The sequence below is a fragment of the Oryzias latipes genome, chromosome 14 (assembly GCF_002234675.1).
Source record: "Oryzias latipes chromosome 14, ASM223467v1".
In the NCBI taxonomy this organism is placed as follows: domain Eukaryota; kingdom Metazoa; phylum Chordata; class Actinopteri; order Beloniformes; family Adrianichthyidae; genus Oryzias; species Oryzias latipes.
The window spans coordinates 2,011,637-2,038,686 of NC_019872.2; the positions used below are offsets into that span (position 1 = coordinate 2,011,637).

The 27,050-nt window shown below is 43.0% G+C and overlaps 1 protein-coding gene across 3 annotated transcripts in view; it reads left to right on the forward strand.

Annotated features, from left to right (window-relative positions):
* The window catches only part of LOC101165333 (RNA-binding protein Nova-1), a 48,760-nt gene extending 30,997 nt beyond the window's left edge, over positions 1 to 17,763 (forward strand). For 2 of the 3 annotated variants that reach the window (XM_004076027.4, XM_004076028.4), the window contains exons 3-4: positions 8,775 to 8,941; positions 10,607 to 17,763. In XM_004076027.4, the coding sequence (XP_004076075.1) occupies positions 8,775 to 8,941; positions 10,607 to 11,626 (1,187 nt within the window). In that variant the 3' untranslated portion in view covers positions 11,627 to 17,763. The remainder of the gene's footprint in view (positions 1 to 8,774; positions 8,942 to 10,606) is intronic. The other variant, XR_002291620.2, reaches the window with a different exon arrangement.
* The last annotated feature ends 9,287 nt before the right edge of the window (positions 17,764 to 27,050 follow it).

A 27,050-nucleotide genomic window follows, 5' to 3' on the forward strand; every position in this document is an offset into this window, starting at 1 on the left:
CTGTCTGTCTACACCTGCCAACTGTATGGTAAAGCATATTTTGTTCTTAGCTTTGGCAAATTTAGTATGAAATGCAACTTTTAACTAAAAAAAAAACTTTAATAAATGCAAACTTTTATTATCAAGAGTCATTTATGGAATTATAAACCATGATTCCAGCGGCCCAGGCTTGACTTTAGGTCATGGTAGAAGAACTCCCTACATCTAATTTAGGGTTGACCGTTTCTGGCCAATATTTGTTATTTAGACGTTTATCGGGATCAACCTTTTTTTTAATGATTCATTCATTTTCTAAACTTGTTTAGTCCCTTTCGAGGTCACGGGGCTGCTGGAGCCTATCCAAGCCACTCGTGGGCGAAGGCAGGGGATACCCTGGACAGGTCGCCAGTATGTCGCAGGGCCACAATCACACACCCAATCACACTTATGGGCAATTTATGGCAGGGGTGTCAAAATAATTTTGGTTCGGGGGCCACATTCAACCCATCTGATCTCAAGTGGGCCGGACCAGCAACATAAAAGCAAAAAACAGCTTTGTTTTTGTTTTTTTACTCAGTTTTTTCAGTCCAGCTAATAGCTGCTAAATCTTCTCTTTTCTTAACTGCAAACAGTGAAACTTCTCTTTATAGTGAGTAGTGCTGAAGTAGCTCATAGTAGTGCTGAATGTTATATTCTTGGAGCACTGCGACCTGTTGATGACATACCAAGCACATAGGTTTTGCATTCAGCTCCGTTTTTTTTCTCTTTGACAACATTTTGGTCAGTAGGGTGTCACTACTGATTATTCCTATTGCAACGTAACAGTGGTGAGGCTCATGAGGAACCAAACTGCATCTTATCCAGACGCAGAGCTGTTAAGTTTCGCTTTTGTCACATGCAGATATTTGCTGTTTCACCTGTTTTGCTTTTCCTTTGTTCCCCAAGTGGCGTGCATTTTGGTTATTTCTTTAAAAAAATCATAACTCGCCACAGGAACGGACTAGAAACATGCTTTCTTTTTTAAACATCCTTTTGATTTTTACTCTTCATGACTGGGCCAGATTAGACCACATGGCGGACCGGATACAGCACCCCTGATTTAGAGGAACCAATACACCTATGAAGCATGTTTTTGGAAGGCGGGAGGAGGCCGGGGAAAACCCACGCACGCACAGAGAGAACATGCAAACTCCACGCAGAAAGCTCCCCCAGTCCCCCAGCCAGCCCTTGTTTTAATGAGACGCGCCAATATGGAGTTGGTTATTTTGTCTCAGGTGCAGTCGCGCTACTCTGTCTCCAGCATTGTCCTGCTTGATCTGAATGGTTTTGCAAACCACACATTTAGTCCTCTGCATGTCACGCTATTAGTAACTTGGAATCTTACTTTTAAAGCTTTAGAGCAAATGTCTTTTATCTAGGGCTTGGTATCACTAATCCAGAATCGATTCGATTCTGATTCTATGATCTGGTTCAATTTCTTGATTCTTTTGATCCAATCGGTTAGATTCAATTCACTAGAGCCTGGATTGATTTGATTACGATCCACTTGATTTGATTCCATTCAACTTTGAATTTACACAGTTTACAAAAGATTTGAGCTAAAAACTGTGCTTTAGACCACAAATGGATACTTTAAAACAATGTTTTCTTAAAAGAGTTTGAAAAATTCCTGCCTATGAGTCTATAAAGCTGTTCACCTAGTCAGCAATGTAGGTTTAGGTCGAACAAGCGTTAGCATTAGCCGTCCTATGGGAAATTCTGTTATACGTTAGCATCAAGCTAACTGACTCTGGCCTTACTGCTGTTATGCATTAAGTCACAGGAAAAGGAAAGGCAGAAAACATCAATCTCTACTTTTATGGATCAATGATTAATTTATTAAGCTTGGATCTATTCAAATCAATACACCCTTTAATCCTTTTAATCTGTTAATGCAAATGTCTTAAAGCTGTTAATTGCATTTTAAAAAATGATGGTCCTCCCTGAACAGAATAGCAGAGAGTGAACGCCTCAGTTGCTCTGCATGCGGGTAAACCTAATTTGATCTTCTAAGACATGCTACAGTGCCAAGACCCCCTCCCCCCCGCGATTTTTTTTTCCGTAAACATAAGTCATTTAATTTTTGTTGACGTTTTACTTTACTTTCTATGAAAAATTTCAGGGAACTATTAAAAAAATAAAAGATGCTGCTTATCCTGTTACTCCCTACACTTCTAGAAGCTATTTATTCTTTTTTTTATTTTCTTGTTTTTTAATCTGTTTTTTTATCTTTAATCTGTTGATCTGTAATCTAAAAAGCTAAAGAAGACAAGTGAAAGAATCGAGGGGTTGGAGCTGTCCAAGGTCAGGGCTTTACCCTGAATAGGTTGTGCTTTTTAACCCTGGTCCCGCTCGTTGCCTGTCCCACCCTGCTCAAACACAGTTGGATTCATCGGCTGTCTTTGTAAAGTCTCTACAAAGTTTGATGGTGAGCTGAATAAGGCGTGTTTCAAAAGCATGAAGAATATGCAGGACTCAATGCTGTGAAGGATGAACATGAGAGAATGTTCATATCCTATGATAAATGATTTGTTTTAATGGGTTTCTGCAGTTTACAAACCGAGTCAGGATGATGATTTACACTTTTAAATCACAACACAGCATATTTTTCTTTCTCTGTGATGGCCTCTTTGTTCAAAGACCTCATGCCATCCAAAATTGCAATGCTAGTTTAGATGTTAGGTTTTATACAAGTTGCTCTGTGGTGGGCCGGGTGTTTTCTGTGTGGAGATCGCATGTTCTCTTTGTGCATGCGTGGGTTTTCTCCGGGTACTCCGGCTTCCTCCCATTGTCATAAGACGTGCTTCATGTTCATCTGTATTTCTAAATTGGAAATTGGGAGTGAGCGTGTGACTGGGTGATGCAACCTGTCTGACCGTGTCCAGGGTTTTCCCTGCTTTCGCCCTGAATCACCTGAGATAGACTCCAGCAATTCTGCATAGGACAAGGCTGGAATGGAAGACGGGTGTTTCACTCACAAAAAGTGCTTGACTGTACCTGCAGTGGGGCAAAAAGGTATTCAGTCAGCCACCAATGGTGCAAGTTCTCCCACTTAAAAAGATGAGAGAGGCCTGTAATTGTCCTCAAAGGTATTCCTCAACTATGACAGACAGAATGAGAAAATAATCCAGCAAATTACAGTGTCTGATTTTAAAAGAATTTATTTGTAAATTATGGTGGAAAATAAGTATTTGGTCAATAACAAAAGTTCAACTCAATATGTTGTTATATGCCCTTTGTTGGCAATGACAGCAGCCAAACGTTTTCTGTAAATCTTCACAAGGTTTTCACAAACTAGGCATAGGACATTCTCCCAGTCCTCTTCTGGATCATCTAAATCAGTGGTCCCCAAACCCCAGGCCGCGGACCGGTACCAGTCCGTGGGTCATTTGGTACCGGGCCGCACAGAAAGAAATAATAACTTACATGACTTCCGTTTTATTTATTCGGAATCTGAAAGATGCTTTAGTTTGAAAAATCGCCCGATTCTCTGTTACATTCGTCTGTGTCACTCTTGACGCAGGCCAAGGCGCTCTTCTCGGTCACGTGATAAGTTATCGCTAAAATAAAACCAAGGAGTTATTAAAATGAGTAAAAACAAACGTCTTTGGAAGGTTTCTTTGCCAGGGGGAAAAGGCCCAGCCAGGAGACAGAAGGGGAGCCTTCCACTTCCAAAATAAAGAAAGCTACATTTAATAGACAGTACTTCTTTTTTGCACCATGAGAGTGTGGGAAAGGGAGAGGAGGATGATGACACCTGAGCGATGTTCAAAGTTGTGCGTGTCAAAATAAAAGCTCAGGGTGTGTCTTGTCAAATATCTCTTCCTCCAGCGTAGCGTTGTTAAAATAGTTCTCCGCCTACTTCTTAAAGACAGGTCCGTGATAACTTTGTGTGACGTCATACCGGTCCGTGGCGCTATAAAGGTTGGGGACCTCTGATCTAAATGCTCTCTAGCAGACTTTAAAACGGTTCTGGACATGTACTGGCTTTAGCAGGGGGACACGTCTGGCCCTGCAGGGTTTGAGTCCCTGGTGGTGTAGTGTCTCATTGATGATAGCCTTTGTTGCTTTGGTCCCAGCTCTTTGCAGGTTATTCTCTAGGTCCCCCGTGTGGTTCTGGGATTTTTGTTCACCGTTCTTGTGATCATTGTGACACCATGGGGTGAGATTTGATTTGATTTGATTTGAAATGGTTTATTTCAAGCAATCAAATAGAAATAATACACAAAAACAATACAATCATCAGTTATACATTCATACAGTAACTAATCAAACTTAGGATAATTAGACATATTAATAAATATTGCTTAAAGGGAGTGGAAGGAAGCAAATTTATATAATCCCACCCCGTTATACCGTAACCATTTTATTACATTATTTATCATTATCCGGTTCCTAGCTTTTATCAGACAGGATTAAGAATCTTGAAGTATCAATAAAGCACATGACAAAGATGAATTAATTAAATTATTTTGTAAAAAATAACTTTAAGAAATCAACATGGCAATAAAGTATCCAAAATATATGCAAATTATGTTACTTATAAAAGTCATTGTTATGATTAAAAATAATACCATATCAGTAAAATAGACATAACACTATTTTAGAAATTTTCATAGCAAAATTTGATCACGTATCAAAAGTTACAAATATGTGCAAAAATATGTTACATTAGGAAAAAATCAGAAATAAACTTATCAATTTTTTGGAGCAAGTGAAGTAGTATCATTAAAAGTCAATCAATTTAACCATTTTCAATAATTGAGTAATCATTTGTTTTATTATTTTTTTTTATTTTTCTTTATTTTTTTTTTCTAATAAAGTAATGCTGTAAGGGAAAATAAAAAGGGTCCATAATCTGTCGAATGACCAAGGTTGGTATTTCTTGTTCTGCTGATTAACAGCCGTTCTTCTGGGTACAAACAGAGTTTATAGTTCTCTTCGATGTTACATCTGCAGACATTAGATTCAGGTCCATATCCTTCTTCAGCTAATATCAGCTACGAGGTCAAGTTGTCTGCAGGTCAGAGCTTTGCTGAGAATAAGGTAACTTCAGACTTTTGGAGATAGCGATGAATCCAGGCGTCATATTTCTTGAAATTATATTCAGCTCTTTGATTTATTACTGCATGTTGGTTCAAACATCCGTGATTAGACACTTCTCAAAGTCCTTCATGTTGTTCACAACCAGAACCTTGGACCGGTCTGGTGGACCAAGTGGTTTGACGTAAATCCTGCAGCCTTTAACCCAAGTGTTCTCAATCTGCTTACGCTTCCTGAGAAGCCTGGCATGTTTGGCGATTTCAGCATTCCTTTTGGTCAGATGGTCGTTCAGATAAACAGCAGATCCCTTCAGATTCTTCCTTTGAATCATCAGAGCTAGCTTGTGTTTTTGATTCACAAACCTGATGAGGATCGCTGGTTTATCCGTCTCCTTTCTCCTGGGGAGCGGATGGCAGGTCTTGATGGTATTTAGATCCAGGGAAATCCCTTTAGAGGTGAGAAATGATTCCATTTGGTGTTCCACAGACTCTCCACTGCTCTCCGTTTCAGAACTACTAGCAATGCAAGCGCTATTAGTATTAGCAATGCTAGCTCCAGCTGCATTTAGCTTTGCCCGAGGTTTGATCGGTACTCCAGTGAAAATGACATTATTCATCCTTGATGTTGTTCCACATCGTCCAGTCTTTTCTCCAGAATGTCGACCCGGTTTTCTCGTTGCTCGTTTTGAGCTCGGAATCTTCGGAAGTCCTCCATCAGCTCCAAAAGCGAAGCTAGCTTAGCTGTCACTTGTTCCATAAAGGGATACAACGCAGCTTGGATGTCATCAAGAGTCTTTTTAAGGTCTTCGTAGTCATGGTTTTTCTTAGGGGCCATGGTCAGCTCTCTTTTTTTGGAGAAAGTAAACTTTTTAAGTCATTTGAAGATAGTTGTATAGCTGCAGTGAGCGACACGCGTCCGTGCTGTAACCCGGAACCGGAAGTATCATGTCTTCTTGGGGGGATCTTGGGGGGAGCCCCAGATGGAGGGAGATTCTCAGTGGTCTAGCATGTCTTCCATTTCCTAATAATTGCTCCCACAGTTGATTTCTTCACACCAAGATGCTTACCTGTTGCAGATTCAGTCTTCCAGCTTCGTGCAGGTCAACAATTTGGTTTCTGGTGTCCTTGGACAGCTCTTTGGTCTTGGCCATAGTGGAGTTTGGAGTGTGACTGTTTGAGGTTGTGGACAGGTGTCTTTATATAGATAACCAGTTCAAACAGGAGTCATTAATACAGGTGGAGGACAGAGGATCCTCTACAGAAGAAGCTACAGGTCAGTGAGAAACAGAAATCTTACTTGTTTGTAGGTGAACAAATACCGTAATTTCCGGACTACAAGCCGCTACTTTTTTCCTGCGCTTACAGCCCTGCGGCTTATTCAGTGACGCGGCTAATTTATGGATTTAATTAATTTATGGATTTAATTAGCGGCCGCCATGTACGTACTTTCGAACTCAGTGAATAGTTTGAGTTCTTGAACTAACACCAAGCACAAGGCATTTATTTTCAACACACCTCTAAGCAGCCAAACAGCATGGACTTGACTTCAGGTCTTAGACACTTCAGTCATGGTTCAACAAAATGAAACACGCATGCCCGGCCGCATCCCAGAATCCTTTGGTGCCATTAGACCCAACGTGCACCAGATCGCCGCTACAATATGATGAAGCTTTCAAGTTAAAAGCAATCGTTAAAACCAGCGTAAAAAAGTCCACCGTCACCAACGGGTTTGGAAAAGCCGGTTTGCTGCGTGACAGAGAGAACAGCGCATGGAGTGAATTTACACTCCATTTACGGTTTCTAAGGAAACCGTAAAAGCGGAATTTTGCTTTGAAAAACTCACAGCCTCCGTGTGAGCTGGAGACATCTTCTCCTGCTGATTGAGCTGCGGGGCCGATGGCAGTCTGAAGGCTCCCACACGTAACAACGCATCCGCCCCTCATACACAAAACGTACAGTATTAAGTCCGATTGCTTTGCACAGAAACTATTTGCTCCATCCACCGGCGCAATAGGGACGAAGTGCTCCTCCTTGAAGCCGCCCTGGCCAGAGGTGTCGGAGTAGATAGGAAGGGGAGACAAGGAGCGCGCGGGGCGGGAGCGGAGCGCAGAGGCGTCCGCGGAGTGCAGAGGCTTCTGAATTCTGACGCACGCGCCGCACTGAGGCGCGCGCTTTTCAGTCGCCGCTGCTTTATTTTACTGGTGTGTTTTTTAACCAGTCCTGTTACTCCCATAACGCTGCTGCGACACAAGCGGAAGGAGAGCTTTTCCCGTTCACCCCTCCATGCACTGCTGATACTTGCTCAACAGAATGGCGAGCCGGGCATTGGCCCCGCCTTTAGCCCCTAAGACTCATGGGAAATGTGGAATCGCGGATGTAAATTTCCTCATCATAACTGAGGGATGTAATGTTGATTATATGGTTACTGTTTGTAATTTTATGTATGATACCTAGATTGTCAATAAGTTAAAAAAAATGAAATAAAAACACCATAACTGAGGAACTTGTGAACAGAATAGAGGTCCATGCTGTTTGACAGATGTCGATACACTCAAATACATGAGCCAGAGGCTAAGTTGGCACCACCCACAATGTGCTAATGAATTGCACTCACTCTGGAATACTGGCTGTGATCTGTCAGGATGACAATATCGCCTAACACATGCACGGCTTGTACTCTGACGCGGCTTGTGTATGTATAAAACTAATTAAACACGTGAAAATGGGTGGGTGCGGCTTGTAATCGGGTGCGCTTTGTAGTCCGGAATTTACGGTACTTATTTTCCACCATTATTTACAAATACATTCTTTTAAAATCAGACAATGTGATTTTCTGGATTTATTTTCTCATTTTTTCTCTCATGGTTGAGGTCTACCAAAGATGAAAATTTCAGGCCTCTCTCATCTTTTTAAGTGGGACAACTTGCACCATTGGTGGCTGACTGAATACTTTTTTGCCCCACTGTATCCTTTACCTCCATCAGCACCAACAGGGACAGATTTCTCTTACCGGTATTAATTTTGCAGTCTGTGGGTGTTGTGAACTCCAAAGGGGAGCTGCAGATGTTTAAGAAAACAGAAGCCAATATACCTTTGTCAGGTGTTCTTTTTTGTCTCAGGAATACAATTTCCTGAATCATGGGGGCAACTGTATTTTTTTGGCATTCAGCAAACATGCATGTAAAGCTTTGACAGTGCTTCAAGGCACATTTTACTTTCTAGCACTGATAGCAAAGAGCTGCAGGTAGATTTTGAACAAATGTATGCAAGCCATTACAAGCCTCCTTGTTGCATCACCTGTTTCCAGCCCTTTGCCATGGCAACAGGATGTCAGTTTGGTTGTCAGTGTGGGTGTAAAAAGAAACCAAGAGGAAGAACAAATGTGTGTTTAGTCTATTAGAGCTGCGAGGCAAGAACAGGCTCCAAACGTTACATTGCTGTAAGTGTTACAACACTGATAAGGAATCCTATCGTCACACCCCACCCCCACAACACCCCGCAGCTTGCAAACTAAGCAGTGTTCAGTCTTGCAGCTGAATCACAGTTGATTGTGTAAAAGGTTGGAGAAGGTACTATATTTGTCAAATTTAAAAAATGTTCCTGATCACCAAGAGAACGTTTCAATGTAAAGTTTTAGATGAGCTGGAGGGAAGCTCCTCAGGTCTGTCCACGCAGAGCAGGTCAGAACTCCCATCCTCTGTCCTTCTCTCATAGGTACAACAGAAAGAGTCTGTCTGATACAGGGGACGGTTGAAGCCCTCAACAGTGTGCACAACTTCATTGCGGAGAAGGTTCGTGAGATGCCCCAGAGTGCCCAAAAGCCAGAACCTGTCAGCATACTTCAACCACAGACCACAGTTAATCCTGACCGCGTCAAACAGGTGAGATCATTCACACTTCTACTTTTACCTGACTGATTCTTCCTGTCAGTGGTCATCATGTCCCTAATATGGGCCTGTCCTCAAGAAATCAGAGTAAAGACCTGATTTTGATTAGTTTCATCCCGACGCAGTGAAAGAATGTCAAAGAATAACAAAAGACATTTCAGTTCATTTCATGAACCCCACTTGGGTTCAAGGCCGGTGTGGACTTTCTTTTTACCAACAGGTGCTGTTGTTGTCACTATGATTCTTCTAAGAATCTACTAAAAGAGCCTGTAAAGACTAAAATAAATGTGACCAAATTCCGAGCCCTGTGGGACACCTTGACTGACTTTACAGGAAAGCCTCCTCTTTAACATGAAAATCCAAAATAAATCTGACTTGAAGTTTTCTCAGTGCAGTTCCTGTAATTTCAATGACAAGTTGCATTCTTTGCAGTAAAGTTGGCCACCGGGAGTTCAGGTGAGCTTTAGCACCTGCCAGACAAAAGCAGGAACAGGAAATAAAAGACATCACACTTTTTCCAACAGTATCTAAAAATGTTTGCAGAAAAGGGCTCTCTTCTGTTTCTTCTTGCTTTGAGAGTTCTTGTTTTAAGATGATTTAAATTACAGAATTTTATAATTTGGTTGTGAAAAACTTTAAAAGGTAACACTGCCTTCTTACTAAATCAAGAACAGTCCGTTAGATAATCTTTCTGACCAATACAGAATACTGCAACACATCCTGAACCAAGAAATCACTTCAACACAAGCTGCCTGACAAAAGTGGAGCTTAAAAAAGATACATTTTATGCTGCATCTGTAGAAATTCAAGCACAGAGACAGAATAAGAGCCTTCACCGACATGTGGAGGAAACCTGGAGCCGTGGAGAACCTTACTAGTGTTACTGGCAGACAAAAAAGTCTTGAAGAACACAGAAAGGACTCCTGCAGGAAGAGATAAAAGAACTAACATCGACATCAGTTTAGTCATAAAAAAGCTTTATGACAAAATGGATCAATGAAAGAGTTTTCACTGCTAAGTGAAAAGATTACCAAGTCTCCATCCCACTTGGTTAAAACAATATTACTCACAAACGTTCAGACAAATTTTCTGTCTCAGCAGGACTGTTGATTGCACGTCTATCAGTTAATCCAAGAGAGGACAGCCTGTCAGAAAACACTTGGATGTGTTCGTTGTCCCAGTTTTTGTGGCTGTGAAGTTTCAAACTCTAGTATTACACATCATTTGATATCATTTACGATCTCTCAGGAATAACATGCACCATCGCATGCACCACAACACACATTTACAGAAACCAACCAGCGTGAGACTGACTACCATTAGTTTAGTCGATCATTGAAAGCATGGATGTTGGGTATCTGATGTGTGAAAGCGGCTCAGCTTGAAAATCATACTTGCTCTTTGTGCCATGACCCACAGTCTGGTAATGCCAGCAAAATGCGAATGGACATGGTTATTTTTACCCTCAGTCTTTCATAGCTAGGCAGAGCCATGTGGCAGCTGCAGCCTAAACCCCTGGGATTAACAAATTGCTGAGTAAAGCGGGAGCTAGTATAGTACTGTGACTAAGGGAGAGATACCCCTCTGTTGGTTGGTTGCTGTTAAATCTGGCTCATGTTTCCTGTATTTGCTACAAGAGTCATTCTTTTTTCTTTTCAGGCCAAACTGATCGTGCCTAACAGCACAGCTGGACTCATCATTGGCAAGGGTGGAGCCACAGTCAAAGCAGTGATGGAGCAGTCAGGGGCGTGGGTGCAGCTCTCCCAGAAGCCAGAGGGCATCAACTTGCAGGAGCGGGTGGTCACCATCAGCGGGGAACCTGAGCAGAACCGTAAAGCTGTGGAAATCATCGTGCAGAAAATCCAGGAGGACCCTCAGAGCAGCAGCTGCCTCAACATTAGCTACTCCAACGTCTCCGGCCCGGTGGCCAACTCCAACCCCACGGGCTCCCCCTACGCTAACACGGCTGAGGTGCTGCCCAATGCAGCTGCGGCTGCTGCCACTGCCTCCAGCCTTCTGGGTCAGGCTGGACTGACAGGAATGGGTGCCTTTCCTGCTGCCATGTCCAGTTTCTCCGGCAATGATCTGCTGGCCATCACCTCAGCCCTGAACACCCTGGCCAGCTACGGCTACAACACTAACACCCTGGGCCTGGGCCTCAACCCTGCAGCCGCCTCTGGAGTTCTTGCTGCAGTAGCAGCCAGTGCTAACCCAGCAGCAGCGGCTGCAGCCAACCTGCTGGCCTCCTACGCTAATGATGCCTCCAGCAGCGCTGGCCACCCAGCCACAGGCCTCGGTGGCTTCTCCTTGGGTTCCCTAGCTGCTGCTACTGGGGCTTCCAACGGTTACCTGAATGCTTCGTCCCCTCTGATGGCTTCATCTCTTCTGGCAACAGAGAAGCTGGCAGATGGGGCCAAGGACGTGGTTGAAATAGCTGTCCCAGAGAATCTGGTGGGTGCCATTCTGGGGAAGGGCGGGAAGACGCTGGTAGAGTACCAGGAGCTGACAGGAGCCCGCATCCAGATCTCCAAAAAGGGAGAGTTCATTCCTGGTACTCGGAACCGCAAAGTAACGATAACAGGGTCGCCAGCCGCTACACAAGCAGCGCAGTATCTGATCAGCCAACGGATCACCTATGAGCAGGGCGTGCGTGCTACCAACCCACAGAAGGTGGGCTAAGAGAGCATAGGAGAGAAAGTAAGGAAAGGATGAAGGCAGAGATAAAAGGGTATTGAAAGAGTGGAGGTGTACAGAAAAAAAAGAAATGTCCAAATATCGGTTCAGTATTTCAGTATCAAAGGAGAGAATACAAAGGAGGTGGTGGGGAGACAACCAAGTGTGTTTGATATGTGAGTGTGTTTTTAGGACTGACGTCCTGATGTTTTTTAAAAGTTTGTGTCAAGTGATCAGAGTAAGCTGACCTGGTCCACTGCCAAGATGCAGATTAAAGGGTGAGGCCGCAGGGTTTTCCTCACCTCCAAAACCTAATTTCTCTTTGATTTTCCTTTTTTTGTTTGCTTAGTTTTGTAAGCTCTCGTTTGCCTTTCAGACTTTGGCTCCCCAGGACCCGAGTGTCAGATGAAGATCCAGCCGGGCTGTCGAGCTGATTTACAAAGCTTGCTTTTGCAGAAAGCATTGTCGAGAGGGGAGAGGTTTCATTACGAGCACCTGAACTCAGCTCCACCTGTGGGGAAGCAATCTGACTTTGATTTATTAAAAAGAAAAAAGAAAAAAAAGATAGAGAAAATCTTCTATATGTTGACATCTGTTGAATTCTGGCTCATATCATAATTGACTTTTCTAAATTTGGGTATTTTATATTTTCATCCTTTATTTATTGAGACGGTCTCATTTAAACACAAAACCTTATCTAAACCTGTGAACACAGGTTGATCTGAATGTAAGAACAATATTAGCCTATTGCTATTTTTTATTTACAGGGATCAAATATTGTTTGCAGTGAAAGAAATGTATAACTCAAACCCAGACTGGACTTAACTGTTGCTGCCTGCAGGTATAGTTCAGGGGTTAAGTAATCAATGTGAGAGGATAGAGGAGACACAGGAATGTATAGAAATATTTTACATAAACTCACAGATAATGTTCCCATAAATGCACAAACACTGAAACGTATTAGAAATTCAGTCACAGCTACAAACACAAAGAAATAGTTTGATATTTTACCGTTTCTTGGTGCTATAGCATTAGGTTTTCTGCGGTTAAGTCCCGGTATCTTGTTGGGAGGCTAACGTTATGTCCTTCAGCCACGACTGGCTCAATAAATTTGTCTCCGCCTCTCATCAAATGACCAATGTTCATTTCAGCATTTCGGGATAAAATGTCTTTCTGGTCAGGTTGTTACTACTCCATAACAAGGCTTTCTGCTCCCCCCAATTAAAACCTGAACCCCCAATGATTAATCTTATCCTGCTTAATTTCTACGTTTTTGCGTCTCCCGAGAACCGGAGGTTCACGGCGCCCTGAAGCATTGTCTCGCTCGTTCGGTTGAGAACACAAACAGAGCACGATAAAAGCATTTAAGTAGAAAAACTGTTTGAACCAATATCTGTGATCCAAATAGTACCAAATAGTCCAGTGTCGTGCAGAAAAGGAAGGGGAGCAGAAGGACAGGAGATGAAGCTTTTTGGAGTCACTTCCTGTGAGCCATCCTTCCCAGTTCACATCAAAACACGGAGAAGACAGAGCCGTCCCACACTTGTGTTCCCAGAGCTCGCGCTGAGCCTGTAATAAAACATTGAAGCTTTTGCGTCCCTCTGTTTCATTGAAACCTGTTTGTCCAGCGTGGACAGGCAGTCCAGACGTACCTGGACTCCCCTCTGTGCTGCTATCATTCTGCGTGCGCTGAGTCTCTAAAGACTGCACTGTGAGACATTTAAACAGACTGTAAAGCGCTTTCACCCCCATTTGGGATGTGAATATATTTCAATTTGCACATCCATGTTGCACGCAAGACCTACTAATACTGACAGAGGGGAAATCTCTACACAAGTATTTACACACCCACGTCTTCTGATGTTTCTGTTCAACGCCACACTTAAATTAGTGGACATTTTCCAACCAGCAGACTAGTTGAACCCTCCCCATCTCGCCGCGCTGTTCTCTTCAGTCAGTTGTCCCGATCAACCCGAGCTCTATGATCAGCTGGGTTAGCCCGAAGCTGTGAGGGTTGGTGCTGCCTGACATGGTCAGAGAACATTTTCTTTTCCACGATTCATCAGGATCTGGAAGCGTTTAAAGCACCCCCGAACAGGTTTGCACCTTCATCCATAACTCCAATCTGGCCACCGCTGAAATTACAGCAAACGAGAACCTTTGACTGCCCAGGACTTTTGCATAGTAAGAAACAAGCACAAAAAAAAGGCATGTTTTATCAATGCAACTGGACTGCTCTTTTCCAGAGCTCTGACTGATGCTTTGCACCAAAATGCAGCTTGTGTTCTTTTTTCTCTGCCCCGCATTAACTTTCCTCTTTCTCTCAGCATTTCGGTCCTCTTCATGTTCTGTCTGTCTGTGCGTCTTCCTGCTGCGTGCTCTCCCCGCTTTCTCCTTCCTCCTGTCTTGTCGTCTCATGGGCGGGGCGTCGGCTGTGCTGCGGTGCATTGTGGGTCGTGGGGAAATGGAAATATTTTTCTTGCCTAAAGAGTTCACAAGGTTAAGACGCACAGAACACCTGCCTTCAAAACTGTGACACCCACTGAGATCAACCAGCAGCGTATCAGAAGAACAGGTCTGATTTCGACGGGTTTAGCCTTTTTTAAAGAAGCGTCTTTTGTTTTTTATTGTGAGGAAGGCAAATCTTGGTTGGATAAACAATGACGTGACGGCACAGCTCAAGCTTCAGCCTCTTTATAAAGCATAGTTTGGACGGAAGGCATACTATAAGAAGCGATGACCATGGAAACTTGTTTGCGACCTCAAAGTGAAACAACATCCTTTATGCATATGCTGTTATCTGAAAATGACTAGAAATCCTTTCTGTGGAATACAATATGTCATGTCATATGATCTATATGTACTTTATCGTAGCTATTCTAGTTTGTAGTCCAAATGCAGTTCATCGTTGTCGATCCAATGTGAAACTCTGTTATATTTGTGCGGATGGTGGGAGTTCAGGCAAAGCCCGAGTAAGATTAGCTTCGCGATTTGTTTGTGCATTTTGATGCTTCATCATCGGCCGGTGGTGTCCATATTCCTGTCACTGATGATTTAGTTTGACAGTAAGAAAATGTAAAGAATATTGGAAGCAATATAGTAGCATGTTGTCCTGTTTTGTGTTTTATGTCTGTTGTATGAACCTTTGAAATTACTAAGATTTTGAATGAATAGGTTTACATGTACTTTTGTAAGTTATGAAAATGCTGCTATTTGATAAGTAAACTATACAAAATATTTTAGTTTAAAAGATGTCTGGTCCGTGGATTTAGAGACGCGCTCCGGAAGGCCGGGGCAGAAACCCAGGTGTAAAGACAACTATACAGTGTTCGGTAAGATAAAGGTCAAAGTAATAATAGACTCTGTAGTGCGAATTGTGCCAAACTAGACCTCTGCAGCTTCTGAAATCATAGATGTGCGATCAAATGTTAGATATCAATAACTTGTTTAGAAGTGCTGATCAAGTGCCAATCCAACATTGTCATTTAAGTTAAGAAAAGATAATCAAACAAAGGACAAAGAACTCTCTGTGCATCGTTTTATCCCATAGCTACATAGAGTAAGAGTTAAAGGTTGTGATTTCTATGGATCCGCGTTGTTTTACACTCCACGCATTTTTCGTGTGTTCGTTTGACCTGTGGCTTCAGTACTGCTGTTTTCCCACAAATGTCTCTATAGGCCAGCATGGACAAAGCATAACATGTTATAGGCATTCATAACACAGCCATTAACAATCCAAAATGTGTTTGTGGAGTTAGATGTTATCTTTTTGCACGTCTTCTATTGCATGGTATCAAAGTAAATTATGGAGGAAAAAAGGTTATAAAAAAAACCAGCGAGTGTCTCGCAAACATTCAAGGACATAACACTGCATGCAGTCAGATGTAAAGCTCTTCAGTTTCCTCGCCTCATGTGGAAAACCTTTCTTTATGTCGTGAGTTGGGAGGGAGGGAGCTCATTGTTGTCATGTTGGCCCGAAAAAGAAAAAAAAAGACACGCGTGAGAGCCGCCGTCTCTCATCCGCTCATCCGTCCCGCCTTCATCAGAGAAGATGTTCTGCCTCACGCCCCCGTGAGGCGTGAACATGCCAACCAGCTCCTTGTGGTACTGGATATCAGGCCTGCATTTCTTTAACAAACAGGTTGAACCTCACTCATTCTTTCCTGTGATCTGTTTTACAAGACTTCAAGGCCCAGATCTACTCGATGAATGTACTCACGCTTTCTCTGTTTGACCTTCTGTTTTTATCTGTCTTCAGTGAAATTCAGGGCAGGAATGTTAACTTCATGTCAAGTGAGTATCTGTGTCGGTGACATGCTTCACCTGCAGTCAGGTAGGCCTCCTGCGGCCGAACTCATAAAGCAGATCTGTTCAAGGAACTTCCGATTCGCTGTCAACACAAGATTGTGTGTTTGTTGTTGTATAAATGCACTTTACTGATCAGAGGGTCATACTGGGTGTGAAATGACGCAAACTGTTTTACAGCTGCTCTGTTCTGAGTTGTTTTCTTTTTTCCGGCTTTTCTTTGTTGTTGAGAGTCTGAGGCTGCTTTCATTTCTTTCTGTATTCCCTGAACCTGTTGGGTCTCATGAGTGATGGAAAGGGCTGGATTCTCAGACTAACTGGAAGAGTAGCGCCTGTTCCCTCTCCAAGGCTCCCCGTCACATTCCCAGCAGCAGAGGTCTGCGTCAGTCACTGAGTGCTTTGTTTGCAGCATTCACTTCCGTCCCCTTGCTTTCAAAGATCCGAAATTAGAAATGCTTATTTTTCCAGCTGATCAGGATGAAAGGTTGAGCTTCGCCTGATATTAAAACTACAACTGAAAGTCTCAGCTCCAGCAAAGAGCCGAAGGCTTCTGCCTCTTCATCGCCATGAGACACTGAAGGGACTTTCTCATTGTTTTGAGTTGTTTGTCCACGAGTTTCAGCTTCACGTCTGAGTCCCGATGAACCGCAGGATCATTCCGAAAAAATTATCCTGATTTTAAGATCTCCTGGACATTCGCTCCACGCCCCCCCACCACAGAAGAGGCTTGGACTGCTCTGAATGCTACAAACTGATACAAGCTGCTCTCTTTAAACCAGTTCTCGCCTTTTCCACAGCCTGCACAACGCCACCGTTAGAGTTTGATCCACCCGCCCTGCAGCACAGGATCTGCTCCCCACAACACACAAGGCCATCATCGTCTTTGTTCACCGAACCTCCCATGAACTTTGCTGACCTTTTTCATCCCCACTAACTTCTATTTGTACATGTTGAAGCTTCAACTGTCCAACTCTGTGAGACTGTTTATGTTCTGCTGATCTGGACTGGTCTGCAAGCTGCTGGAATGCAAACGGAGGATTGCTTGTTGGTTCCCTGCAAATGTTCTCATACTTTTTCCAGAGTTTGTTCTTGGTCTCTACTCGTTCCATTTCAGAATAAAATGGACTGACAGCATACGATCCGGTAATTCCAACTGAGGCAAATGGATGTTTTGTTGATTGGGTAGATTTCTTGATTAATAACAACAGTTGCTTTCTATCATTTGTTACAAACCATCAAAGGGCTTTCAGGGAGAACATGTCTGTGTTTTCCAACCGGAAAAGTACCTTTGAACATGTTTAGAAATGAAAAACGCCTTTTTGTGCCATTTTAGTAAAAGTGTCAAAACTTTCAACAGCAAGTTTTTGCCAGTAAAAGTGCCAAATAATTCTTCGCTGAGCCAGCCTGCATCCATGTAGGAAGACGGGGATGGTTCTGTCCCACCATGAAAAACATCTGCCTGACTGTACGGCCTTTTGAGCTCATGTTCCACCATTGTTATGCTGCCAGTCTGTTTTCTGCTTCTGTCAGAAACATCTCAGAAGCAGTAAATATTTTCTAGACGATGTTAAAAAGAAAACAGTCACTGTGGTGAGGGAATGAGAGGACTTCATTGTTCTTATCGCTTTATTTGACATTATTCATTAATAAATTTAACGGTAATGACTATTTAATGTAACTGTAGTACTGTGTTTGTAAAAGAAATTCAGTGAGTTGTGTTTTATGACTCGTGGACTACCAGTGAAGTCAGCATTTCAGTGTCAATAATTGAATTGTTTTTTAAAGATTATTTTTGCGACGGCAACAAAGAGTCATTATAAATGTTCATTTTAACATCACCTGTCTTTGTTTCCTTTTGTTCTCCTCCTCTGTGTCGCATGGGTGAGAGAAAATGTCATGGATGCAAACTGGATCTGAGCAGCTGATGCTCAGCTGTGATGTTTCCACCTGGACAATCCTCACACAGATTAGTCTGCACCATCGTGAAGACATGGAGGTTAGTGTGGCGGGGCAACATCCTGTCCATCTGCAAACACAAACACGTCTCTCTAGTCTGCCATCACAAGCTCCCTCCTTTCTTTCTGTTGGATCGTGGCGGTCTGCCCTGTCCAGTAAGAGACTGACAGACATGCAGATTTCAGAGGATAGCAGACCTCCAAACAGCCCCAAATGTGAGGCAAAGAGAAGACCACCAGCACCAGAAACTGGCTGACATGCTTCCAGTGGCAGTGGCTGGTCCTCACTGTGAGTTCCTTAAGGCAAGACAGGGTTGCTGGTCCTGCATCTAGCAGAACACAAAGCACAGAGCTTCACAGACACACCGCCTTTGGCAGCAGGAAAGCATCCAAATAACAGGATGAAGAGACAGATGCAGCAGTCAGACTGCAGACCGTCACACACAAACATCTGGATAACGTCACAGCAGAACTCAGGTTCTGATCACTGCATCTCAGAGCCCGGTTGGGTCCATGAACCACCAGAACATCTGACCAGTGACTTTTTTCAGACTAGAAAAAACTTTTAGCAGCAGCTCTAAAATCCATCCTGTGTTGTAAGAACTGAGAACAGAAGTGATGGGGTCGGTTCTCCTGGTTCTGGTTCTGGTTAGTGCAGACCAGCTGCAGGAGCTAAAGGAACCAGTTTCTCTACATCTGGACCTCTGAGTCTCTCTGAGAGCATTAAAAGCCGGTTCAGTTCTGGCTTCATGTGGACGCTGAGGCCCGTTAGCAGAGGAAGATTTCTAAGATCTTTGCATGAATCTCCCCAGAGCTAAGATCCTCCAGAACTTTCCTTCTTGACACGAAAACGCCTGCTGTCTGTTATTGCTGATCAGAAGGAAGTTTCTTCCAGGAGTGGAGCTGCTTTAAGCAGCAAAGAGTCTGATGGACCGTTGTGGTTAGAAGGCGGAGCTACAAAGACCAGAGAGTCGTCTGAAGCACAGGCTAAGGATCCCAAAGACTGATTGACACGGTTCAGCTTCAGAGTGCTTTAAACACAAACACCAGAGGGAGCTGGATGTCTCCATTTTGGATCAATTGTGAGAAGCTGGCAGTAGATGCTAGCATAGAGATCATTAGAAGCTCACTTCATTTTAACCACTCAGGTTTCTGTGTGTGAACTCTCCTTCTGTCCAATTCAAGAAAGAGAGTCATCCAGTCAGATGAGTCTAAAAACTTGAGTCCCCAATTGCGGGTGGATGTCATTGTTGATACTATCACAGTATAGGAAAAAATGTTTAGTCCTACCTATTATAACGTTTGTGCAGAAAAATGTATATTCCTTTGGAATATTACCACGGTAACAGCACATGAATGGCAGAGTCATGCACTTTTATGATAAATGGTATAATTGTGTAGCGCTTTTCTACCTTCCTCAAAGGCCCAAAGCGCCCTACAGGCTGCCCCATAGACACACACATTCACACTCTGATGGCGGCTCCACTGCTGAAAACTGGTGCCAACCCTCCACCAGAGGCAAGGTGAGGTTCAGTGTCTTGCCCAAGAAGGCTTTAATACGTGGGCGGGCAAGGCAGGAATCGAACCTGCAATCTTCCCATCAGAGGTCAACCGCCCTACCACTGCCCCAAAGCCGCCATAAGTCTAAGAGTTCAGATTCTAAATGTAATTCCACCAAATAACTAGACATTCATCAAAAAAGTAAAATGCTGTAGATGTTAGCTTTATGGGAGCCTTTTTTGTTTTTTATCTGGTAGTTCTGGCACTTACTCAGTCAGACATGGATTTGGACGGGTGCAGTAAATTCGGCTCCTTTGACGCCTAGCAGGAAGCGTCATGAAACATAATGGAAAAATGAATGAGGTACCTCCAACCTGACTGCAGATCATCACTGAGCATTGATTCAGGGCCGACCCCCTGTAGCGGGGAGCCCCCTCAGAGCTCCTCATAGCAGTGTCATGTGAGCTGTACACAACCACGGTTTGATTGGAAAATGTCCAGAGCTAAGCTCATGCAGGAACCCCCAGTTCCATCATCCACTCCCTCAGTGATGGTGAAGGACAAACGGCTGGTTATCAGACAGAACAGGTTATCATCTGAACAGATGTGCCATTTCTGTTTTTACATTCTATATTTGCCCATCAGATGGTTTCACCATTTCCCACCTAAATCTTTATTAAAGAATACTATTAAAAAACATGAAGAGTATGTGGCTGTTGATGTGACTGTCAATAAAAAAATCCTCCTGGAAATCAATGTACTGTTTGCAGTTTTTTAGTTTTTAATACATTTTTTTTGTCATATAGACTTTGACTTATGATTGTGATTTTATTTTTTTAACATAAAAAAAGCAGCAGAACCCTGTGTGTTCTCCAGGGTTCATTTCAGAAGACAGACTCGTTAAAGGTGGAACCTTGTAATTAAGCTGACTCTTTTAGGCTGACTTACTGCAAGACATGGAAGTCTAGGAGGGGTTGAGGCGACTGAAGAGGCACAAACTCACGTCTGCCGTCTGGCCTCACATTTGTTGGAGCGCTTCTGCTCATTTTGCAACGACAAAGCTGCTGCGTGACCTTTTTGTTTCAGCATTTTCCAGCTTGAAATTCTACCCGGATGCGACAAGAGTCATGGGGTTGTGAAAGGTTTACGTAGACAAGATTTCCAATGAACCTGCAAAATAGCCCATCACTTGACCATAATGACAAAGGAGAGTCAGTACAAACAGGAAGTGATCTGATGTCACTGCTGTTTTCAGATTAGGTGTTTTAAATTGGACTAATGAGTTCTTTCACCAAATCCTCTACAGCTGAAGTCGAATAGTTTCACAAATATTTCTTAAACACAGATGATATCCAATCTGTGCTTTCTTTTATCTAAACAAAAAATGGTTAGTGACATTCATTTTTAATGTCAACCCCTTCAGAACAAAGCTGCATTTGATTATTTTAGAAGACAATGATGCAAAGTGAAATCCTAACTGAAGATGTTCAGCAGCCTGGCAGATGCCTCCTTCCTACCCTGGAATGAGGAGTTAAACCCTGCAGCACTATACATTTGATTGCTGCTGCAAGAGGAGGTAGCAATGGGCTTGAATGATAAAATTGTGTTGTCAAGGTAACAGGTTGTTCTGAAGACTGCAAATATGCCGTATTAGAAATGCCCCTTTACAATTTTCCTCCCTGCAGCCTTTGTGGCTCTAAACTACGCAGGTTCTGCATTTCAGTGTCTGAAAGTGTAGCAGCTACCTGCAGATGTAATGTGCTCTGCATTCATAATTCACAGATGTTTAATAGCTGTTCTATCATCATCAGTGTCACTGAGGTCGTTCACTGCAAATCCCCTTTGCAAAAACTAAATTGTAGATGTCGGAAGCGGGAGGAGGCTCAGCGATTTCTCCCCAAAGATGAATGAGGGAAGGAGGAGGAACGTGTTGGAGATGAGAGATTCACACAGAGGCATGCTTTAACATGGCTCCTGGAGTAACCATGGATACCTCGATTTCCTGGAGTAATTCTGGAGTGAGATCTAAAGGAAAAATATCACAGTTTTAGCTCTCCAATTCAGCTATTATCATGCCTGGAACATCAGGTTCTGCCGTGAGCATGCATGAACGTGCACTGCACGTGTGTTACAGTAGTGCTGAAGGTGAGCTCTGGACAGACTGTGGCAATAACAAGGTTCCCCTGAGGAGCCTGAGGATCACAGTCTGACAGGTCTGCAGGAGTGCTGGCAGGTGCCAAAGAAGCAAAAATGGGGCCAAAATGTAAATGTGTCTTTTTTACAGACAGGTGTCATGATTAAAGCAGCCTGGATGTTTGCCTGTGCCATTTAAACAGTTTTAAAATGCTTTCTTAAAAAATCTGTAGAGTGACATTTGTATGTGCTGGAACATAAGATGGCAGCACTACAGTGGCCTGGGTGAATTGTCTGAGGTGCTGATGATGACGGTGATGAAGAGGAGGATGCAATTATGATCAAAACACAGCAGCAGCTCCAGGACAAGAAGAGAAAGAGCTCGACTGTGGGTTAAAGTTAAAAAATTCTTTAGATTCATAAAAGACACATACATGTCACAACCACAAGAACATCAGTACCTATTTAGGACAAAAGGTTGTGAGTTGAGTCACTTTTTTATACTTTATGACTAAATATCAAATGCAGCTTTACACTCTTGTGAAAAGATTTCTGAGTTTCCTCTTTAATAAAACTATTAAACTTGAGCTGGTTTGTGCTTTTTTTTAACAGTTGAACTTGTTTGAATATTCTGTTTTTTTGTTCAACCCTGACCCAGCATTGTCTTTCAGAGGTGAACATCAGTGAGACGAGCAGTGTGTTTCAAATCCTCACAGAAACGCATGACGTTTGCAGAGACTTGGAGCCTGAAGATAAACTGCAGTGGCTCAGCTCTAGAGATGCTCTCTGACTCCACCTGAAGGTTTAGTCCGGCATGCACACGTGGACGTCCTGAACAAAGTTGCTTAGGTTCTGAACCAAGAGAAGCAGACAAAAGGATGTTTAGGGATAAAACTTCAGAACTGCTGCTGTTAAAGAATACCTTCAAAATTATTCATCAGTTTAGCGGTTAGAAAAAAAGTTCGCTAATGTTTGTATTTCTGTCTTTTTTTTTAACTAATATACTTAAAAAGTCTGAGTTACATTTTCAGAGAAGAATGAGGACTTAAGGTTCATCATGTTAACCCTTGTGCTATCCTAGGCACGTTAGCATTGGGAGTTGGGTCATCTAGACCCACTAGACAGTGCTCTGAACCTTTTTTTCTTCAATGATTTGTGATCTTCACTGGTGTCCATGGATTACATGAAATCTTTCCACCTTTATCCACCTTTGTCATAGTAGGGAGAACACGTCAATGGAAGGATCCCAATGGTAAAGTGCCTAGGATAGCACAAGGGTTACAAAATCCCATATGTAAAAATAAACACACTTGTGCAGAGAAACTACAGAGTAATGAAACAGATTAGTCACAATGAAGTTATGGGAAAGAGGAATGGAAGGTCAGAAAAGAACATGAGCAACAGTTTGGTTAATGCAGAGAAAGAGAACCACAGATGCTGTGAGGATGTGTGCAAGCACACGGGTACCAAATTCCGCCGCACTGGTAAAATTGCGCTGCTGCACCTTTAGTGCCGCACCTGCCGCTCAAATCACGCTGCAGGACCTCAGATCGCATCGATTTCAATGACTTAACACTGAAACTGGCCGCCGTTACTGCGCGAATCGGGTTCGGTGTGAACGCAGCCTAACCCTTACCTGTAATCCTAACCTTAACCCTTCCTCTGGGTCCATGAGACCAAGAAAAAAGTATGAAGGTAAATATGTTCCAAGAAGGACATAATTGTAGATTTGATGTGAGAACATGTAAAATAAAATGTGAAAACTTGCACAGCAAAAATCTGCCTTTGTGTGTAAAAATCTTCTGCTGTAATGTTTGACAAACAAAATTACAACTGACACATTCCCATTTGAATCAGTTAGTTTAAAAGGGGCCCAAGTCCTTCATTCATTCATTCATTCATTCATTCATTCATTCATTCATTCATTCATTCATTCATTCATTCATCTTCTTCCGTTTTATCCCTTTCGGGGTTACGGGGCTGCTGGAGCCTATCCCGGCCACTTATGGGCGAAGGCAGGGGACACACTGGACAGGTCGCCAGTCTGTCGCAGGGTCACACATATCACACACCCATGCACTCTCACACTCACACCTATGGACAATTTGGGGTGACTAATTAAGCTATGAAGCATGTTATTGGACAGTGGGAGGAAGCCGGACTCCCCGGAGAAAACCCACACATGCATGATTTTAATTGCATAGCTTAAAGGGAGGCTACACCAAATGATTCATACTTTACCCAGATTTAGCACCAGTTCATAGCTTACAAATGCTATAATATGAAGCACCTGACTTTTATCATTTAAGATGACTACCAAACTAAAGTCTCTGGACTTGGGCCCTTCTTGAATTAAACAGGGGTGCTGAAATATTGGATAACTAGTGCTGCCATCAATAGGATAAAGCTAAACCCATGCAAGAGAGGCCCAAGTCCAGGAATTTTGCACTTAATGCATTTTAAATGTCAAGCATTGTCAATACATTACAAAAGACTTGGGACTTTTTTTGCACATAATCAGACAGCTTTTCCCTTGAAGACCATAGAGCATATAATATCTCTATTTTGAAAAATTGTGGACTTGGGCCCCTTTTGAACTTACCGATTCATTTGCATGTGTTCATGTAGAGTTACAACCTCAAATCTGTGATTACAACTGCTCAAATGTGCTGCTGCGTGTATTTAAAACACCGCTGGGAATGTTCTTATTTAATAAAATTGTCATAGGGAGACTTTAAAAAGTGAGTCAAAAAATAGTTAGTATGCGTCTGAATTGCATAAAGTTCAGGGGACGGGATGATTCTGCCCTGCACAGAATGTATTGATCTCTTTGGGGTTTAACCCTTGTGCTATCCTAAGGCACTTTGACATTGGGAGTTGGGTCATCTAGACCCACTAGACAGTGCGCTAAACCTTTTTTCTTCAATGATTTGTGATCTTCACTGGTGTCCATGGATTACATGAAATCTTTCCACCTTTATCCACCTTTGTCATGGTAGGGAGAACACGTCAATGGAAGGATCGGGTCATCTGGACCCCATAGGATAGCACAAAGGGCTAGAAGGTAGAGAGGGAATTCAGGCACAGCCATTCTGCCTAAAGACGGATGTGATGGATGAGGGAGGGGTACTCAGACATCACAAGCAGGAGATGTCTTCCCAGTGCCCCACCCATCAATTTAAACTTAGACATTTAGGGCCCCTTGGTAGGAGGGTGTTTGGACATCACTGTGAGTAACCAGGTGGTGTCCTCTCAGAGCCCTACCCTCCAAAATGTTAGCTGCATCCTTTAGTAAACACACCTTTTATGTCTCAACAACATACACTCCAACACACACACACAATCAAAACCTAAATTACTTAAGGGAGGTGGGACCTCTGATAACCTGTCCCCTACCCCATCTCTGGTGGGGGGAACCAGGCCCTCACATGGGCCCTCGGTGGGGGCCCCATGCTTTGCTCTCTCCAACCTCCTGCAGGGTGGGTGGGTGGTTGCCTGGAACTCCCAGATGGTGGTGGGCTGCTCGTCTGGAGTTGGGACCAGGAGTGGGGCCCCATGCTGGGCCCCTTGGCCAGGTGGAGGGCCATCCTCCTGGCTGGGCTGTGTAAGGATTCAGTGGTTTGGTTTTCCTTTGTCATGTTTTTGGTTTCCTTTGTCAGTCACACCAGTTTCTGGCTCATGATCCACAGCTGTCTTCAGTTCAGTTAATTGCCCTCAGCCTATTTAAGTGTCTTGGTTTCTGTTCATCCTTGTCAGGTCATCTGCTCTGTTGTGTCCCAGTTTTGTTTCTCATAGTTTTGTCATGTTTCAGTTTGCTAATTAAATATTTTATTTCCTGTCACCAATCCTGGTCTCCTGCATTTTGGGTCCTCCTCCACCAGTTCCTGATAGGCTGGGGCCTACACTTGTGCCTACCTCCTCTCTGGCATTGGAGTCCCCTGCGGTGGTCCTGCTCGCCCTGGTCTGGGTGTCTGGCTGGACTGTCTGGGGGTTGATTCCCTCTATCTGCTATACTGTCCCTGTGTCGGGGGGGTCCTGGCTACCGCTTCGGCGGGGGTCTTGGTGTGGGGACGGCTGAGCACTCTCCCTCTTTTTACATTCCACCATACATTCACCCACCTGAGCATAAGTGTCAGCTCACCTTTACACAATAGTGCGTGTGACAGAATGAAACGCTTTAAATGTGTTGGTTTGTGTGCATAATTATGTATGTTTGTGTGAACTGTAGTTGTGTTGAGTGAATGATGACATTGTTGTACGTGAAGATTTTTGCAGCCAACAGGTATGCTTGTAACACCTGAGTATGTGTGTGGACAGCCCCCCCCACTAACATTTACACCAGACGGTAAAGATGATGATCCTCCAGCATCTTGTTGCTTAATGATTTATACCCCCTCCCACACACACACACATTGTTGTGCCTAAAAAGACTTTTCTACCAGATCCCATCAACAAGCCTTACATTTCAAAAAGAGTTAACACTTGTATTAACAAAAAGAAACTGGCCTTTAGAAACAAAGACAGAGCTGAGATTTCCACTGCTCGAAAGGAATGAAGTAAAGTACTGAAAGAAGCTAGACAGTTTTAAAAATAAATTAGAGGACAATCTTTCTTCCATGAATTCTAAGGTAATGTGGGACTCCATAAAACATATGACTAACATGACTCTCTCCAGATCTCAATACTTCTTCTCTGACGATTTACACAAAGCAAATGAACTAAATGACTTTTTCGCATGATTTGAGTCCCAGGATTTTTCTCTAAATCCAAATACTCTTATTAATCTTATAAATTGTGATAGTTCTGATGGAATTTCCGTTACTACACTTCAGATTCAGCGCATTTTTTTGGGGTATCAATAATAAAAAATCTACTGGCCTGAATGGGTTGTCCATGAACTGTCCATGCCTGGCGTCCCATATTTCAGAAATGCTTGGATTTACACCGCGTTCCAGAGCTGTGGAAAATATCTACAATCTTACCAGTCCCCAAACATCTTGTGCGTCTGGGAACAGCAATTTTAGATCAATCACATTGACATCGGTGGTCATGAAATGTTTTGAAAAGTTCATTGAACAGAGGTATGTTCTCAGTTAGACCCCCGTCGGTTCGCTTATAGGGGTGGCCTTAGCACTGAGGATGCAGTTGCTTGTCTAATGCATCTCATCTCAAAACATCTAGAGAATCCCAAGGCTTATGCACAGGTGTTGTTTGTAGACTTCTCCTCAGCCTTTAATACAGTACAGCCTCATCTCTTGGTTCAGTTGCTTTTTGATGTGAAGGTAAATCAATTTTTGGTAAAGTTACTGTACTCCTTTTTGATTAACAGGCCTCATCAGGTCAAAGTTAACAACATTTTATCCCAGAAAAAGTTCTCCAGTAATGGTATTCCTCTAGGCTGTGTTAGCTCTCCCTTTCTTTACACATTATACAACAACAACTGTAGGAGTAGTGAGCCTTATAATTACATTATAAACTTCTCAGATGATAATGATTCTAAGTCAGTTGCTCAGAGATGACCCTCCTTCTCTCTACAC